The sequence below is a fragment of the Cyprinodon variegatus genome, unplaced genomic scaffold (genome assembly GCF_000732505.1).
Source record: "Cyprinodon variegatus isolate N-32 unplaced genomic scaffold, C_variegatus-1.0 Scaffold9, whole genome shotgun sequence".
Taxonomy (NCBI): domain Eukaryota; kingdom Metazoa; phylum Chordata; class Actinopteri; order Cyprinodontiformes; family Cyprinodontidae; genus Cyprinodon; species Cyprinodon variegatus.
Window position 1 is genome coordinate 2052811 of NW_015150462.1, and position 16540 is coordinate 2069350.

General features: G+C 37.8%; 1 protein-coding gene across 1 annotated transcript in view; it reads right to left on the reverse strand.

Moving 5' to 3' along the window:
* Positions 1-16540, reverse strand: part of nid2 (nidogen 2) — a 63420-nt gene that overhangs the window by 17058 nt on the left and 29822 nt on the right. The window contains exons 15-30 of the mRNA XM_015377804.1: positions 13968-13972; positions 13199-13402; positions 12480-12608; positions 9864-9989; positions 9656-9771; positions 8472-8577; positions 8253-8377; positions 7680-7785; positions 7025-7149; positions 6841-6946; positions 6490-6623; positions 6303-6408; positions 3171-3304; positions 1084-1189; positions 389-522; positions 179-284 (exon numbers count right to left, since the gene is read on the reverse strand). Of these exons, the coding sequence (XP_015233290.1) occupies positions 179-284; positions 389-522; positions 1084-1189; positions 3171-3304; positions 6303-6408; positions 6490-6623; positions 6841-6946; positions 7025-7149; positions 7680-7785; positions 8253-8377; positions 8472-8577; positions 9656-9771; positions 9864-9989; positions 12480-12608; positions 13199-13402; positions 13968-13972 (1868 nt within the window). The remainder of the gene's footprint in view (positions 1-178; positions 285-388; positions 523-1083; positions 1190-3170; positions 3305-6302; positions 6409-6489; positions 6624-6840; positions 6947-7024; positions 7150-7679; positions 7786-8252; positions 8378-8471; positions 8578-9655; positions 9772-9863; positions 9990-12479; positions 12609-13198; positions 13403-13967; positions 13973-16540) is intronic.

A 16540-nucleotide genomic window follows, 5' to 3' on the forward strand; every position in this document is an offset into this window, starting at 1 on the left:
AAGTGGAGGAAGTCCATCTGGACCGGAGGTCTGAGCGCTGTCTCTGTAATGCTCACAGTGAGTCTTTGGACGCTGTGGCTCATCTGTTAAAAAAACATAAAAAAAAAATCAAAATGAGATTGGGTCTAAAGTAGAAGCAAATACATCTATAAGGGAATGGATTGGTATAGATCCTCACCTTCTCTGCTGCAGTCTACACGAGGTGAACCAGGTGGAGTCCTGGTTCCTCCTCTTTCCTGTCCTTGACTGTCCACACACCAGCAATGTCCAGAGGAATAATCACACTGGAAACAGAAGAAAAAAACATTATGTGCTGCTCCTGAAAGAAGTAGGACTCCCAAGTGTCATAATGTGAAGTTAAATGGAGGGAAAGTGATAAATGTCTAACCTGTTCTGGTAGATACTGTCCGTTTTCATCACACTGAGGTACGTAGGCTCCAACTGGAGGAAGTCCATCTGGACTGGAGGTCTGAACACTGTCTCTGTAATGCTCACAGTGAGTCTTTGGACGCTGTGGCTCATCTGTTGGAAGAAGAAAATGCATTTATACATATTACACTTAATAGAAAACTCTATTACAAAATGTATTTAGGAATTATAATAATTAAGAAACTGTTGATGGTCGGGTTATTAAAGACAAAGTGGAGGATGTTCTTTTTCCGAGTGGATCATCAAAATAAGTGGTCCCCCTAATTGTCAATCATTCTGGTGATGTGTTTACCTAAGGCCATCCTATGTGCTTTTCCCAATTTTCAGTTGCCAGTGGTGAGTCTGACATAGTGGAAAATTTAAAATCTTCTTTTGGAAAGTAAGCTTGTATGACCGATGCAAACAGCAACTTTTAAACAGAGCATGCACAAGGTGATATAGGCTCATGCACGCTTTTAATAGGAGCTCCCTCTCAACAGCAGGTACAGGGTTGTGCATGTGCATTTTTTTTATTCTTTTCAAAAATTCGCAAAAATCCTCCACTATACCTTAAAGCTCAACAAATATAATTTCATCACATCAGTTCATTTCAATTTCCTGCTTGAACCGTTTTGCAGGTCAGTCTCCAGCCTCCATATTGCTCAGGGATCCTACCTGCTATGCTGCAGTTCATACGAGGCGTACCAGGTGGAGTCCTGGTTTCTGCCAGCTCCTGCCCCCTTTCATCTACACACCAACAGTATCCGGTAGAACCGTCGCACTACAACAGTAAAGAATGAACATTTAGCTCTGAGGAGTCTCATATTGAACCGTACACACCTGAGATGAACAAGGAAAATTAGAAGTGGACACATTTTTTTAGCTTAAAACTCGCAAACCCAATATTTTTCAGACACACGAGTGCTGAAAATGAATGCTGATAACACCTTTCATTGTGGAAGTTGATATTGAGTGAGTTTGAACTTAAATCTGAGGACATAGAAGAAACGTTTCAAAATTGTCCATTTTCCACAACATGTTGGGGCGAGTGAGAGGGAGCCAGACATTTAGCTCACACAGGCTAACAATATTAGACTTAAGCTGCTGTCTTTAAATTGTAATCTCTGCCTGCTATAGGGAAATTGAAAATGTGATCGCCCTTTTTAGTTCTTGGAGTGAAAGATCTGCATTTTACTCATGCTATATGGGCTAATCTTGGTAAACACTAACATATTAGCAGCTGCCTGCTCACCATTGTGTAAAATTATCTTTTCTGCTTCAGACCTGTGATAAAGTGTCTGCCCCTGACCCATATCTTCATTCATTTTTCTTTTTCCCCTTCCTCAAATGTTTCAGAACAGCAAATATTATCAATGACAGACAGTGTACAAACACAAGGCAGTTTTCAAATGATGAATACATTCATCTTACTTAAAGCTTGTCAAACCAACGTGACCCAAATAAAACAAAAAGTAACTGCCCCTCTAAACCTGATAACTGGTTCTGCTATTCTCTCTGGGCAAAAAGCTATTAAGCATTTGAAATGGCTGGAAATAAGGGTTTTAACATTGTTGCTGAGGAAGTTTTTCTACAGACAGACTGAAGGATTTTGGAGCATGAAGGGCTGCAGACCATCCCCCCACCACTACTGTGTTTTAGCAGTATGATGCTTTTTTCCCCTAAAATTCAGTTTGATTTTTACTCCAGATGTAACGGGACAGGCACATTCATAACAGATCCCCTTTTAGATTGAGCGTCAAATATATTTTTTTCCCTAAAGTCCTTATAGAAATGGTTTGGTTAACTTTTGTTAGTCCTATGAGATCAGCAGGGGTTTGCCTCGTCTCTTTTCCCTTTTATTGAATCATGAACACTGACCTTTACCCTGGATGTACTTTTGGAACTAACCTTCCAGTCCTGGGAAGGTTATACCGCTGTTCAGTTTTCTCCATATTTGGATTATGGCTCCAGCTGTGGTTTACTGAACATTGAAACCTTAGAAAGACTTAAGAACTTTTTCAGATGGACAGATGCCTATGATAAACACAGAACTGTCTGTTGCTGACAGATGCCAGTTAGTTTGTCTCTTTTTTTAAATTTCATTTTGATCAGGCTATGATTCATTCCTTTTTTAGATCTTTTAGCGTTCCTTTTGTTGTCAGACAGATGTTTGTCTGTTTTTAAATATATATATTTAATGTCCAAAAACATATAAGACGTAACGAGAACATGAATAAACTAGGGCAGAAACAATTAATTTAATTAATCGACTATTGAAGTAACCTTCAACTAATTTAGTAATCGATTAATCGTTAACTGGAGTGTTGAGTCAGTAAAACATGCCTTTAGCTGAAAGAGAAACCCACTTGGAGCAGCACTTATCCCAAAATTGTAAAAAACAAAATATATATATAAGCATTTTGCATTTAAGATAAAAAAAAAAATGAACCCTTCATCTGTCGATATGCTCTTTCTAGAACTCCTGAAGTGGAAAAGTTTTTGTTTCACCTGATTTAATTTCGTAAAAGATCTTCTTTAATTAACCTTTAACTATCCGATTACTAATCGATTAATCAAAACGTTTTATTGACTCACAAAATAATCGTTAGTTGTAGCCCTGAAATAAACACCACCCACCACATCAAGGCTAAAGGACACAATTTAAATATTTTTCTACTAACTTCTATTTAGTTTATAAACAGAAGCACATTAAAGCTTTACCAGAAACAGAAAAAAAGTTATACCAGTGAAATGAATCTAACCTGCTCTGGTAAATACTGCCCGTTTTCATCACACTGAGGTACGTAGGCTACAACGAGAGGACGTCCATCTGGACCGGAGGCCAGAAAACTGTCTCTGTGAAGCTCACAGTGAGTCTTTGGACGCTCTGGCTCACCTGAGAGATCAAGACACACATTTGCAGAGATTATTGAGAAACGTGCAACATTAGCAGAAGAGGTAGACAGAGGACACTGAATCACTAATGTTTCGTTTATAATTAAATTTTCCTTTGGAGCTTTTAAACCTTATCAAGTGTGAGGCATGATGGTAAAGAGTAGGTAATGAGGGATTGCTTTATGCAGTAACAGGACATGGATTTATTCATATGAACATGTTTATGTATACAAAAAGTTGAAAGATGTGGACAAAATTGCCGCTACCCGTTGTGTGATGAAAGAAAAAAAACACAGTGGTCATAAAAATTCACAATAAATAAAAAATCTATGAAAGTGAACAAATTAAAGTCAGACATTGCTTTTCAAACATGCTGTTAGGTTTATTCAATGATGATTATAAAATTAGTGTATGTGCATATAGAACATTGGGGAAAGGAGATGCTTCACTCTGTCTTATGATTCAATCAGTGGAGCATCCTGTCTTATGACCTGTCAGAACAATACTCTGTTTTGTAACCATGTGTTATGTTCTGTTAATAAAAGCCACTGCAGATGGAGGGGGGGGCAGAGAGAGAGTAGTGTTTGGTTGCAGCTCTTTCTCCCCTCCTGCAGGAAGCTGTTGAAAATCCCTTTCTGTGTGTACTCAGTCCTTCTTTTACAAACCTACATTTTTGAACCGAACACATGCTTTAACAGAATCCTAAAGAACCAACAAAGTAGTACCCGTAGAAAACACTGATAATAATGTGAGCAAAGGGACATGTTAAATCAAGCAACCCAATATCTACAAACTTGTAATCAGTCAGTGGGCCTATTTATAGGGCTAGAGGTGATCATCGTGTTGTTTGGTAACATGGTATGTACCACACTCAACATGGACCAGAGAATGCAAAGGAAATTGTTTAGAAATAAAATTATATACAAGCATGTTAAAGTTAAAGGCTATATGACCATCTCCAAGCAGATCGATGTTCCTCTAATAAAGCTGAACATATTATTCAGAAATGTAAGAACCATTGGACTGTAGCCAAACTGCCTGGACATGGCTGCAGAAGGAAAATTAATGACGAACCAAAGAGACGGATAAGACTAATGCTAACAAAAGAAAAAGTTCCCAAGAGGTTAAAGGTGAACTTCAGCTTAATGGATCATCAGTGTCAGATCACACCATCAGTCATTGTTTGTGGACTTAATAGGTGACGACCAACCAGGACAACATTGTGGGAAGCAAATATTTAAAAACCCAGACTGGAATTTGTCAAACTACATGTTGAGAAGCTGCAAAGCTTCAGGGAGAATGTCATCAAAGAGTGGAACTTATTGCAAAGGCACATCAGCTCCATGTTCATAGGTGGAAAAATGAAGTACATCTAGAAAAGGACACTGTGTCTACTGTGAAACATGGAGGATGCTGTTATGTTCTGGAGCTGCTTTGTTTCATCAATTATGGGGTGGCTTGAATCTCTGCAGGATTCAATGAAATCTAAAGACTATTGAGGGATTCTAGAGAGAAATGTGCAGCTCTGGGTCAGAAAGCTTAGTCTCAGTTGCAGGTCATGGGTCTTAAAACAGGGTAATGACCCAAAACAGCCAAGAATGGCTAAAAGGCAAACATTGGACTATTCTGAAGGGGCCTTTAATAAAATCTGACCAATTTCCTATTGAGCATCTTTGGAAGGAGATAAACGTCATCAGGAAAAGGCACGAGGAGTGGGCCAAAATACCTACTGAGAGGAGCTGATATCGCATTATAAGTTACAGGAATCATTTGATTGCAGTGATTGCATCAAGAGATTAGGTAAGAACAAAATATTAAATTAAGGGTACCATCACTTTTGCCCATGCCTGTTTCATGAGTTGATTTTTTTTTTAGCATTGTGTTGAGGCATTGGTTTAAAAGCAATGCCAGACTGTAATTTGTTTGCTTGCATATATTTTTAAATTCGTATTCTTTTTTTTTTTCAGATTTAAGTTATTTCTGTGACCAATGTGGGTTTTCTTTTATTAACTAAGGAGCACCAACAAATCTATCTACATGTGTAAATACAGTCCTGTCTACTTCTGAAAGCGACATAAACTCTGCAGCCTCTGTTTTTGAGAAACGTCAAACATTACAACCTGTTCAATTTTGCTCCAAGTGATTATGAAAACATTGAATAAAAAAGGTTATAGACTTCAGGGCAATTTAACCAGTAAAAATGAAAACAACTACAGGGGGCTATTTTTTTTAAGTGTTTTTTCTTCATGGGTACTGCTGACTTTCAATAAACATTAAATATCCCACTTTAACTGCAAGCCACAAACACTGCCACTCTTTGAGACCTGGATGCATAATGGACATACAGTTACAAAAATAAGAGGAGCATTTGCCCTAAATAAAGACAAAATTGGTCATTTATACCCTGGAAATCTGCAGTACTAGATGTCCAGTTCATTCATTTAAGTGGAGCAGATCTTCCTTTTTATGGGAAAATCAAAGAGCTGTGCTGAGATGCACGTTTAAACTGTAAATACACCTTTACTTTTTTTTGCAAACATAATGCACCATAACTCTTAATTTGTATGAAATGGAAGCAAATCGTTACCATATTTAAAATGAAAAAGCATTTCCAGAAATGCTTTTTCATTTTCAGAATGTGGCTGCATTATTTGTCTCATAAATGAAATTAGTAATCAGTCATCATATTTGCATTTTAATTTTCTTCTTCAAGACTGCTCATCCTTTTACTTAAAATGAAAAAGAAAAAGACATTTGAGATTTATTTTTCAAAATGTACCCCAGCAAATGCATACCAAAATTTAATTTGAAATGTAAAATTTGAAAGTGAAAAAGCATTTCCAGAAATGCTTTTTCATTTTCAGAATGTGGCTGCATTATTTGTCTCATAAATGAAATTAGTAATATGCAGCCATATTCTTAAAATGAAAAAGCATTTCTGAAAATGCTTTTTCATTTTAAATATGGTAACGATTTGCTCCCATAGTATGAAGCTTCACCTTCTCTGCTACAGTCTACACGGAGTGACCCAGGTGGCGTCCTGGTTCCCAACCTCTCCTGTCCAATGCTGTCCACACACCAACAATGTCCAGTGGAACCATGGCACTGGGAACAGTAAACGTATGTAAAACAGGGAAATAGCTTGATGTGAAAGCAAAAACAGAGAAACATTTAATAGACGCTAACCTGTTCTGGTAGATACTGTCCATTTTCATCACACTGAGGTATGTAGGCTCCAATTGGAGGAAGTCCATCTGAACCGGAGTTCTGAACGCCGTCTCTGTGATGCTCACAGCGAGTCTTTGGACGCTCTGGCTCATCTGTTGGAAGATGATGTTGCACATTTACACTATTCATACAGAACGTTCATTGATCTCGGTATTAACATCTAAATAAAAGCTGTAGGCATCTCTGTGGAGGAAAAAATATAATTGTCTTTGAACAGCTGTACAACAATAGGAATATCGTTGATCTAAATATGTTACATAAGTATGTGAGGTGATTCTTATCAAAAGACTTCATATAGGAAATATGAACCTGCTCTGCTGCAGTCCACAGAAGGTGTACCAGGTGGAGTCCTGGTTCCTGCTCTCTCCTGCCCCCTACTGTCCACACACCAACAATGTCCAGTAGAACCATGGCACTGGAAACAGTAAGGTTGTTGTTGTGATGCTGTTTAAGTGACACCAAAATCATCAGGAAGTTCTCAAAAGATACAAACCTGCTGTTGGAGATACTGTCCATTTTCATCACACTGAGGAACAAAAGCTCCAAGAAGAGGCCGTCCATCCGAGTCTGTGGTCTGAACACTGTCTCTGTGGTGCTCACAGAGGCTTTTTGGACGATCTAAGTCATGAGGTTGAGAAAGATGCAAAGGATAGCCCATAAGAAAATAAATAGAAGATGGGAATCTCTAAGTAATTCATAAAACTGACAATTTGAATGATAAAAAGGAGTAGTGTTCCCTGCTTATGACATTTATTAACCTATAAAAATCTATTTAGGAGCTTAGAAACGTTAAAGGAAGCCTATAAAGAACTGAGTCTACAAACATACAACCACTTAAGACCTGCTTGTTATATTTCTCTTCAACTTGTCAGGAGTTACTACGACTATGGCGCTGGCCACCAACCCTGCTCTTTACCACCCACCTGTTTTTCCAGGCATTCCAAGCCTATGACCCAGTAACCTCAACAGCACATAACTCACAAGTTCACGTAAACACGCCATCTGAGTTGGCTCTTAGTTGAGGAATTAGTGGGTTCACAGGTCGCTTTAAAACGACGTGACATAATAAACCTGCTTATGCTCTCGGATATTATCCATCAATAAGATACCTTCCGGGGGGTCGTGTGAAGTGGGGAAGAACCACTTACCAGGTTTGTCGCAGTCTATGGGGGGTGAACCAGGTGGAGAACGGGTTCCTGGTCTTTCTTCCCCCCTACTGTCCACACACCAACAATATCCAGTAGAGCCGTGGCACTAAAAAAGGAGAAATCTTGTCAGGATGTTTCGTTATGCAGATGATACAAAGATTTATATAGATGTGTTTTCTCATAAAAAATTGCTTTTTATTTCAATATCAAACCACAGGAGACAAAAGAACTGAGCTCAGCAAGACAAAAAATAAGGTACTCCTCAGTTTTAAGGCACCTTCTAGCAAATTGAATAAAATAACACTTCAGTTGGTACAATGTTCAATTTCTTTCTCATATATTTTGCCTGGTTAATGTGAAATCCAAGCATGGAAGAAGGGGAATTTAAACCTCGTTGTTGATGGTTTCTTATGTTTCAAAAAATGCTAATTTACTGGGAATTTCACCAACAACCACTTCTCAGATTCCAAAATGGAGAAAATATCCAGCAAGCAACATCTGTGCATAAATAGACTTGGTGGAGATGCTAGGAAGACAACAGCAGGTGAAATAAGCCCTATTCTATGTACTGACCTGCAGAGGTCTGTACTGCCCATTTTCATCACACTGAGGTACATAAGCTCCATTTATTAGACGTCCATCGTTACTGTCGGTCCGAACACTGTCTCTGTGGTGCTCACATTGAGTCTTTGGGCGATCTGGTTGAAAGTGAAACCAAACATAACACCCAGATTAACACCCAGGGAATGATTACTTTATCTAATTAACTGACCCAGGTAAATAAGGTTTTACCTGGTGTTTCACATTCAACAGGCGCCGCTCCAGGGGGAGTCCTGGTTCCCGGTCTTTCCTCTCCTCTACTGTCCACACACCAGCATTGTCCAGTAGAACCATGGCACTGCAAAGAATCAGTCATGTGCAGAATCAGCTCATCTCGTATATTCAGAGTTTCTAAAGACCCACATTTTTAAAAATGTTGAATATATTGAAATAGCTTAAAAAATTTGTATAATCAAAAATGAATTTTGAATTATTCTAAAAATTACAGTGAGAAAATAAGTATTTGAACACCATGATATTTTGCAAGCTCTCCCCACCGATGTTTTATACTAATAAATAATAAAAAAAATAATCATATATTGTAATTTATACAAATTTCTTTCCGATTATGTCTCTCACAGTGGACATGCACCCCTCCATGATTGAAAGTGGGAGAACTTGCAAAATAACAGGGTGTTCAAATACTTATTTTCCTCACTGTATATCACAGATAGTATCAGGACAGAATAATATACTTCAACTCTTTATTTCTGACTTTTTTAAATATGTTTTGGTGAAAGTAAAGAAAAGATTACTTTCTCAGAAAATTTTAAAATTACATATGGCCAATGCAAAAGGATTTTTATTTAACTGCTTATGCAACAGAAAGTTCAAACCACCTCTCATGATTTATTACTAAATAGCTGAAGACACTGAATAAGGTTTGCAAAGAACAGAAGGTTAAGTGGAAGAAAAAGTTTAATTATAAATGATATATATTCATAAAGCTGATTTTTAGTCCAATTCAAATATAATACTGGGTAAAAAAACAAGAAAGTCACTGTTTTAAAGGAAAAAAAATAAAGATATATATATATATATATATATCTTAAATATATTGAAATATTGTTTGATATGATGCAAGAAAACTGGAATTGTTTTGTCAGTCAGTCTTTGGAAAGGATAAAGATCAAAAACACATGGAAAAATAAACACGACACAACTCAACCATTTTAGTCATTTAGGCTTAAATATAAGAGAACATTTCTGAGTGAATACTTAGGGATAAATAATAGGGGTTTGCACCAACATAAACACCATATAGATTAAGGAAAACAAATATCCGCCAAAAAAAAGCCTAATCCTTAGACTCCTGTTTACATTTAAAAGTCTTACGTTTAAACATGAATGCAACCAATCTATTAGTGAAAGCCTACCTGCCGTGGTTGATACTGTCCATCAGAATCGCACTGAGGGATGTAAGCTCCAACACTTGTTTGTCCTTCACTCTGTAGACGTTCTCTGTGCTGCTCGCATTGGCTCCTCAGCCGATCTGTTCAAATTTACCAAACAAAGCCACACGGTGTGACATTTGTGACCGTCAGGAACTAAGTGGGCAACTATACCAGCCTGCAGTGTACCAACCTGACCGGGGGGAACACTGGAACCCATCCCCATAATATTCAGGCAGGCACTGACACTGGAAGGACCCGAGATCATTGATGCATCTGGCATTGATGTGACATGGAGAGGAGCTGCACTCATCTATGTCTGAGTGAACAAAGCAAAAGAAGATTCAGATCAACTAAGTCAGGAAAAAAATCACAGCCTCATGCTTCAGCGTAGCACATCTGCTAACCATACCTCCTAAATTAGGGTAATTGACTCCAAGGGGGTCACTAAGTTTTCTTCAAGAGCGTTTTTTTTTTCTTCTTCAGGCATTTAGATGATTTATTTTCATTTCTAATGCCGTTGTCAGGATTCTTTATTATTATACATTTAATCCAGCTATCCTAGTTCTCAGGCTGCTAAGCTATCAACTTAGCATCAAATCCTTTGTGTGGGGGTTTACTTTCTGTGCATTCAACATTAGTTGTTTAATGGTCCTTGAACGGAGGTGTTTCCAACTAAAACACTGTTTCTGTTGGATTAACAGGGATTCATCCTCCCATGCAAACTAATCTGCAAAACTAATTGGAAAACTGATGTCAGATTTGATCTAAAATGTCTGATATTTTCATGCTCATGGAAACACTCTGTTAAAAGTGTCTGTAACTCATTGGTTAATTTCACACAGGTCAATGTTTTCATACCTTTTGTTCCCTGTTTTAGTAACATCACATGATCAAGCCTTTTTTAACAGTATAAAGTAAGTAATCTTAGGGTCTCTGGGGTTTTGCAGCTTTTCTGGTGTGAGTGAGCTTCCTGTTGCAGAGAGGATCTTTGCTAGTGGCTGGGCCGACCCATGTTGCTGCACAGCTGATATATTTCTCAGTTAACATGACTAGCATGTATATAAGGAGGCTAATGATAATTTCTCTTCATCCGATGATTACCCATGATGGTATTCCTGCCAGGATTATCCTTCTTGTGGAAATTTGTCTTCTTGTAAATCTCTGTAACTTGGACTCTATCATTGTTCTAGACAAGCAGTGAACCTCAGTTCGTCTCTGATCTTCATGGAAAAGGTCTCACCCGTGTGCTCAGTTCTCAGTCTTCATCACCTGTCTACCTGCTCTCCAGCATGACGTCTCTTGCAAATACCAACATTCTCAGATCTAACTCACATTCTCCTGGATCTCAGGGGTTCAGTCTGCAAAATCCACTGATTCAAACTCCTATAGATCCATGCTACCTCCCCTTCATCTCTCAAGTATGCAAATCAATCCGTTTTCATCAACCAACTCCTTCCTGATCGGTCTGATTTCTCCCCTCAGACCAACCAGAAATTTCAACTAACTTCCTGCAGTTCTTGTTGCTTTTTGCAAATAAAACGTTAAAATTCACTGGTTCTCCATGTGATTCTGCATGTAGGTTAAAAAAAATAAAAAACTACAAACCTACATGGCATTATATGATTTGTGCTGAAACTTTATCAGGTCAAAATCAGTATCGTACCGGAAATTAAAAAAATACATCGGGGCATCCCTAATTTTACTAGATTGAATGTTTATGTTGTAAAATGCTTTGAGTCATTATTACTTGATAATTTTGCAAACTAAGATCGTCGATTACTCTGTCAAAGATGTAAGATACTGACAGCACAATACTGCACTGCAATCTATGAAAATAAGTATTTAAAAAGTGTTATATTTAAGTTAAAAAAGGTAACGATGTAAAACTGTTTACCTTAAAGTATTGATTGAATAGATGAGATTTTTAACCATGCATATATTGGCTCTCATTAAGCATACTGTATATCTGCTTCAACGTAGATTTTGCAGCCAACCATTAATGTTGCGCAAGGATGTAAAACCTAATTAAAGACAGAAATCAAAGCAGGGAGACTTTAACAGCTACTGTTACTATTAAAACCCATTATCCCTGCATTTATGTTTTGAAACTTAAATTTCATACAGATTTGTGTTTAAGTTTCTATACATTTTGGTTGTAAAATGTGGTGAGGATGCTTTGAAACAGACAGGGAAGCTGTCAGAGTTAAGAAAGATGGATTATTTTTTAGCTTTAAAGCAGACAAAGACACAAGTAGAGCTATAAACAAACGTTTTAGATATGTCAGTATGGTCAGATGAAAGTCTTAGACACAGATTCCCTGTATGACCTCTAAATATATTCTTCTTGAGATTAGCCAAAAACTGAAACATCTAGATGTTGTCAGTAAGTAGAGATATGCCCCAATATACTTTCACTAGTAATTGGAAAAAATCCAGGAAATGATGCCTGATTAATCAAATTGATATCATTTTTTTAAACTATTTATAATTTCAGCCTCCCCTTTTATAATTGTATTTCATGGTTGATCTCTGGATAGTTTTCACCAGTTTTTCCTGCTAGAATTACAACATCCCACAGCATGATACTTCCCCTGCTATGTTTTACTGTCCAAATGGTTTGTTTCAAAAAACATATTCAATTTTCCCTGCATGCTGTTAGGTCCTACCATAGTTTGTTTGACACATTTTGTGGCTGTAATATGACAAAATGCAGCAAGCTGTAAAAAATATATGCAGAAAATAATTTGTCTAACTGACTACCCAGTTTCAAAGTGAATAAAAGCAGATTATATATATTTGGTCTTACCAACGCAAGTATGGCCGTCGTAGCTGGATTCAAAGCCGCTCTGGCACTGGCAGCGGTGTGTACCAGGAAGGTTGAGGCACTGGGAGTGTTCGCCACAAGAGCTCAAACCCTCTGCACACTCATCAATGTCTGCATCAAAGGAAGAGAGGGTACATAAGACACCCTGTAAAGCAGGAATACACCATATGTGGGGCAATAAAAGCAGTAATTACTTTGTTTACTATTCCTATTAACTCCCTGCATACTACCCTGGGTCAGTTTTAGATGGAAAGCATTGTTCTATAAGGACAGTGAAACGATGCAGATGGGAAGAGAGGCTGAGCTGAGGGGCCTTCTTGGCGTTGTCAGCAGGAGATGGAGACCACCTGCTGGCCTCATTATAAACCCCTCACCAGCTCAGAGTCTTAACATGTCCCCTTTAAAAAGCCCAATGAGAAGAGAAGGATAACACTTCTGGTTCAATTCATCCAGATGGAACTTGGACCCTCAACACAAGCCTGACAAATGCTGAAGAAGCACAGGCGCGTTACCTTGAACCATCAGCCGATTGTAACACATTTACATGAAACAAACCCAGACAGTCAGAATTAGTCCTTCACAACCAACTGCTACTTACATGCTTAACTCAGATGCTTTATCATCTTTCCACCCTGGATTAAATCAATAACTTCTGATGAATGTATGCACGTTTGTGTGGGGGATCTCAGAAAGACATGTACCGTTACAGTTCTGTCCATCTCCTCTATAACCAGTGGCACACTGGCACCGGAAAGCTTGTCCCTCCAGTGGGATGCACTGGGCTGTGGTGTCGCAGTCATGGCTCCCAGTATAGCAGGGGTTCAACAGCTCGACCACAGAAGTATCTGCTACAAACATGGAGAACAAAACAGAACCATTGAAAGTTAAAAAAAGCATTGATTTGACTCCAGAGCAGCGTTAGCATGAAACGAATCATTTAAATGAGCATTTCCTGTTTTGGCTTATTAAGGGTAACCAGAATGAGTTCTATTCTAGACAAAATTAGGAACATAGAACGCATTTTCTTTATGCTCCCTCAGGTGTTTCTTCATAATATCCTTGAATCTTGATACTTAATGGTATAAATAAGGAAGCAGTGTGGTTTATTTAATTAAAACCTTGCAGGGTAAATTTAAAGAAAGCAGAAATAAATGTTTTGTAATTTTTCAAAGAGAAATAACTTTAGTAATCCTGACTGAAAAGTTTAGTCAGGTATAAATCAAACAGTGCCACCACAGCAGCGCCCGTCTTGTCAGACCTCAGATTGACTGAAAGCTGGAAAATTCATTAATTACATGAAAACTTAACCAGGGACACATGTAAAAAAAAAAGCTCCAGACAAATTCCCACGTGTCTGTTTCCTCTAAAGAGAGGACTCCCCTTCATGTTCTCAACACACACACACACACACACACACACACACACAAAAACAAAACAAACAAAAAAACATATGGATGAGGTTAGGCGCACATGTCCTGGACGTTTAACAGGAGACAACATACAAGCAGCAGAGGGGGTTTGTGGAGGCTCCTCATTCCACCGTCTGGTTCAGACATAAACTTTCAAAAACAATTGAATATAAAAAAAAACCTCAGACTGATTTCCAGGGAATTCTAGAAAAGAGAAAACTCTCGGAAATCATTACAAAAGAATGCAGCAAGATGAATAAATGTGCAGAGGATTAAAAACAGCTCGGATCGATTCTAAAGAACAGGATGGGAGTCATGTTGGAGTCCTCTGTGCCACAAAAATGGTCTAACAGGATTGTGGTGTCTCATATAAAACAACACTGTGGGCCTACTTTCCAGCAGACGATTTGAATGTGCACAAAGTTTAACATAAAACAAGACATCTTTTTAATGATGTTTGAAGGTTTTAGGCATCTATGAAACACGTTTTCTACTATAAAGAACATAAACTTGCCCCTCATCTCCCCGGGCCAGAGAGCAATTTTGGCTCATTATCAGAGAGAGAGAAAAAGACTCTTCAAAGTGTAATGTGGCCAGGAAGGAGGGCAGATGAGAGGCAAAGATCCACATGGATTGGGGGAGAAAAAAGAAAAAAGAAAAAAAAAAAGACTGACGGATAATTAGAGACAGGGAGAGAAGCGAAGGCGAGCAGGACAGAGAGGTTAGGAACACACACATCCCACACACACGCTGCACACCATCAAAGTGATGGCTGCTGCTTCCCACCTGTTGCTTTTCACGTGCTTCCTCCTCTTCTCAATGCACAAATTCAGCAGATTCCTCTTTCCTAAATCCTTTTTAAGATATTCCTATAATTGGAACTTTTTTTTTGCATGTGTAATCAGCCCTCTTTACCTTGAATTCCTTAAAACAATCCAATCCTACTGTAAAACTTTATCTGTATTAATCCGAATGTTCTGTAAATACTAAAAAGCCAGAGCTATAAAAGAATGATTTTTGAAAGCCTCCCAAAAGTAAATATACTTTATGATTAGTTTTTATCTCTTCAGGGCCTTAAGCATGTCTGCAATCTCAGATTCTCATGACCTCACGGGGCAGCTATTCTGCCCAGCAACCCCCCTCTTCAAGAAAATCTATCATTGGCTTAGATATTATTTCCCAGAAAGTGGAAGATCCGTTAACACTCACCACTTAAGTCGTGTTTACAGAGCCTCTGATCCCGGCAAGATCTTCCAGCTGTGTTCAGAGTATATCAGTGTGTCAGCAGCAAGAGCGTGCTGGAGATATTTAATGGTAAGCTTTTTAATCAGAGCACTGATGTTCCAGTGACAGAAACTTGGTCTGCGACCAACACGTAAGGAAAAAAGCCTCCTTCGAGTTCTCCCCTTAAAGATGGAGTGAAGATCATGAGGTTTTTGGATGATTGCTAAAGAAGTGCAATGGAAAGTGGCTTTTAAAAGTATTCACACCCACCAAGACTTTTGAAACATAGTAGTTTTTTCACCTGGATCAGGAAAACTGGTCAGAACTGATGGAAAGGAGGGAGCTTAATACTTTTAAAGGTAGTTTTTAGACTTTTTTTTAGCAGAAAAATATCTTTTAGGTAAGATCTATCAAACGATAATCTGAAAACACACAAAAATATTTCATACACACTGCAAAAACGATCCAGAAATAAGTACAAATGTCTTAAGTTAAGCGTATTTACCCTTAATTTGAGCAGTCACACGTATTTTTAAAGCTAAAATAAGAGAATTAGATAATATGCACTTGAAATAAGACAAACAATAGTTATTTCTTATTTTAAATGTAAATTGTCTTGTTGCATTGTCAAAGTGTCTCACTTACCTTCTCAATTCAAGAAAAAATGCACTTAATATAAAGAAAAATGTTGATAGATTTCAGTTTTTTGCAGTGTAGTGCAATATTTAAGTATGCTTTACTGATATGATTTGATTATGTTTTACTGATAAAAAATGTTTGATTATGTTTTGATATGACGTAAAAAGGCAGCAAAATTACCAAAAACAAACATTTTAATCTTGGTATTTAAGTCTTGAAACCACAAAACCAAACATTTCCTGTGAAAATAAACAATAAGCTACGTGGCTTTAGTTCAATGTTTGTCCTGCTCATTGGAGCCAAATCCCTTTACCTAGAAATGTTTGCAAAGCACTGCGGGCAAAAAATGCAATGATAGAGAGAGACAAAAAATGTGTGAATCACTTTCAGTGAACTGTGACGCAAAGAGTGACAGAAAGCAGAAACATAAATAGTAATTGTATATTCAGTGCGTTTTGCATGTGTGCGTTTGAGACTGAGTTCAACTGTAACCATTACTGTTCTGGGTGTCGGTCCAATTGGCCACTCAACTCGCCTGGGAGGGATTTAAGCAGAAGGCAAATGCTTTAAGTTAAACATGCAGCGTTTGGTTAGGTCCTCCACTTAATTCACACTGAAATGGTTTTAAACTGAATCAGTGAAATATAAACAACATTTTAAAACATTGGATCAGCTCAGTCAAGTCTAACAAGCCTCCATTCAAATGATTGGATAATATAGATGGACTCCTAGAGGGCTGTAAAAATGTATATATATATATATATATATATA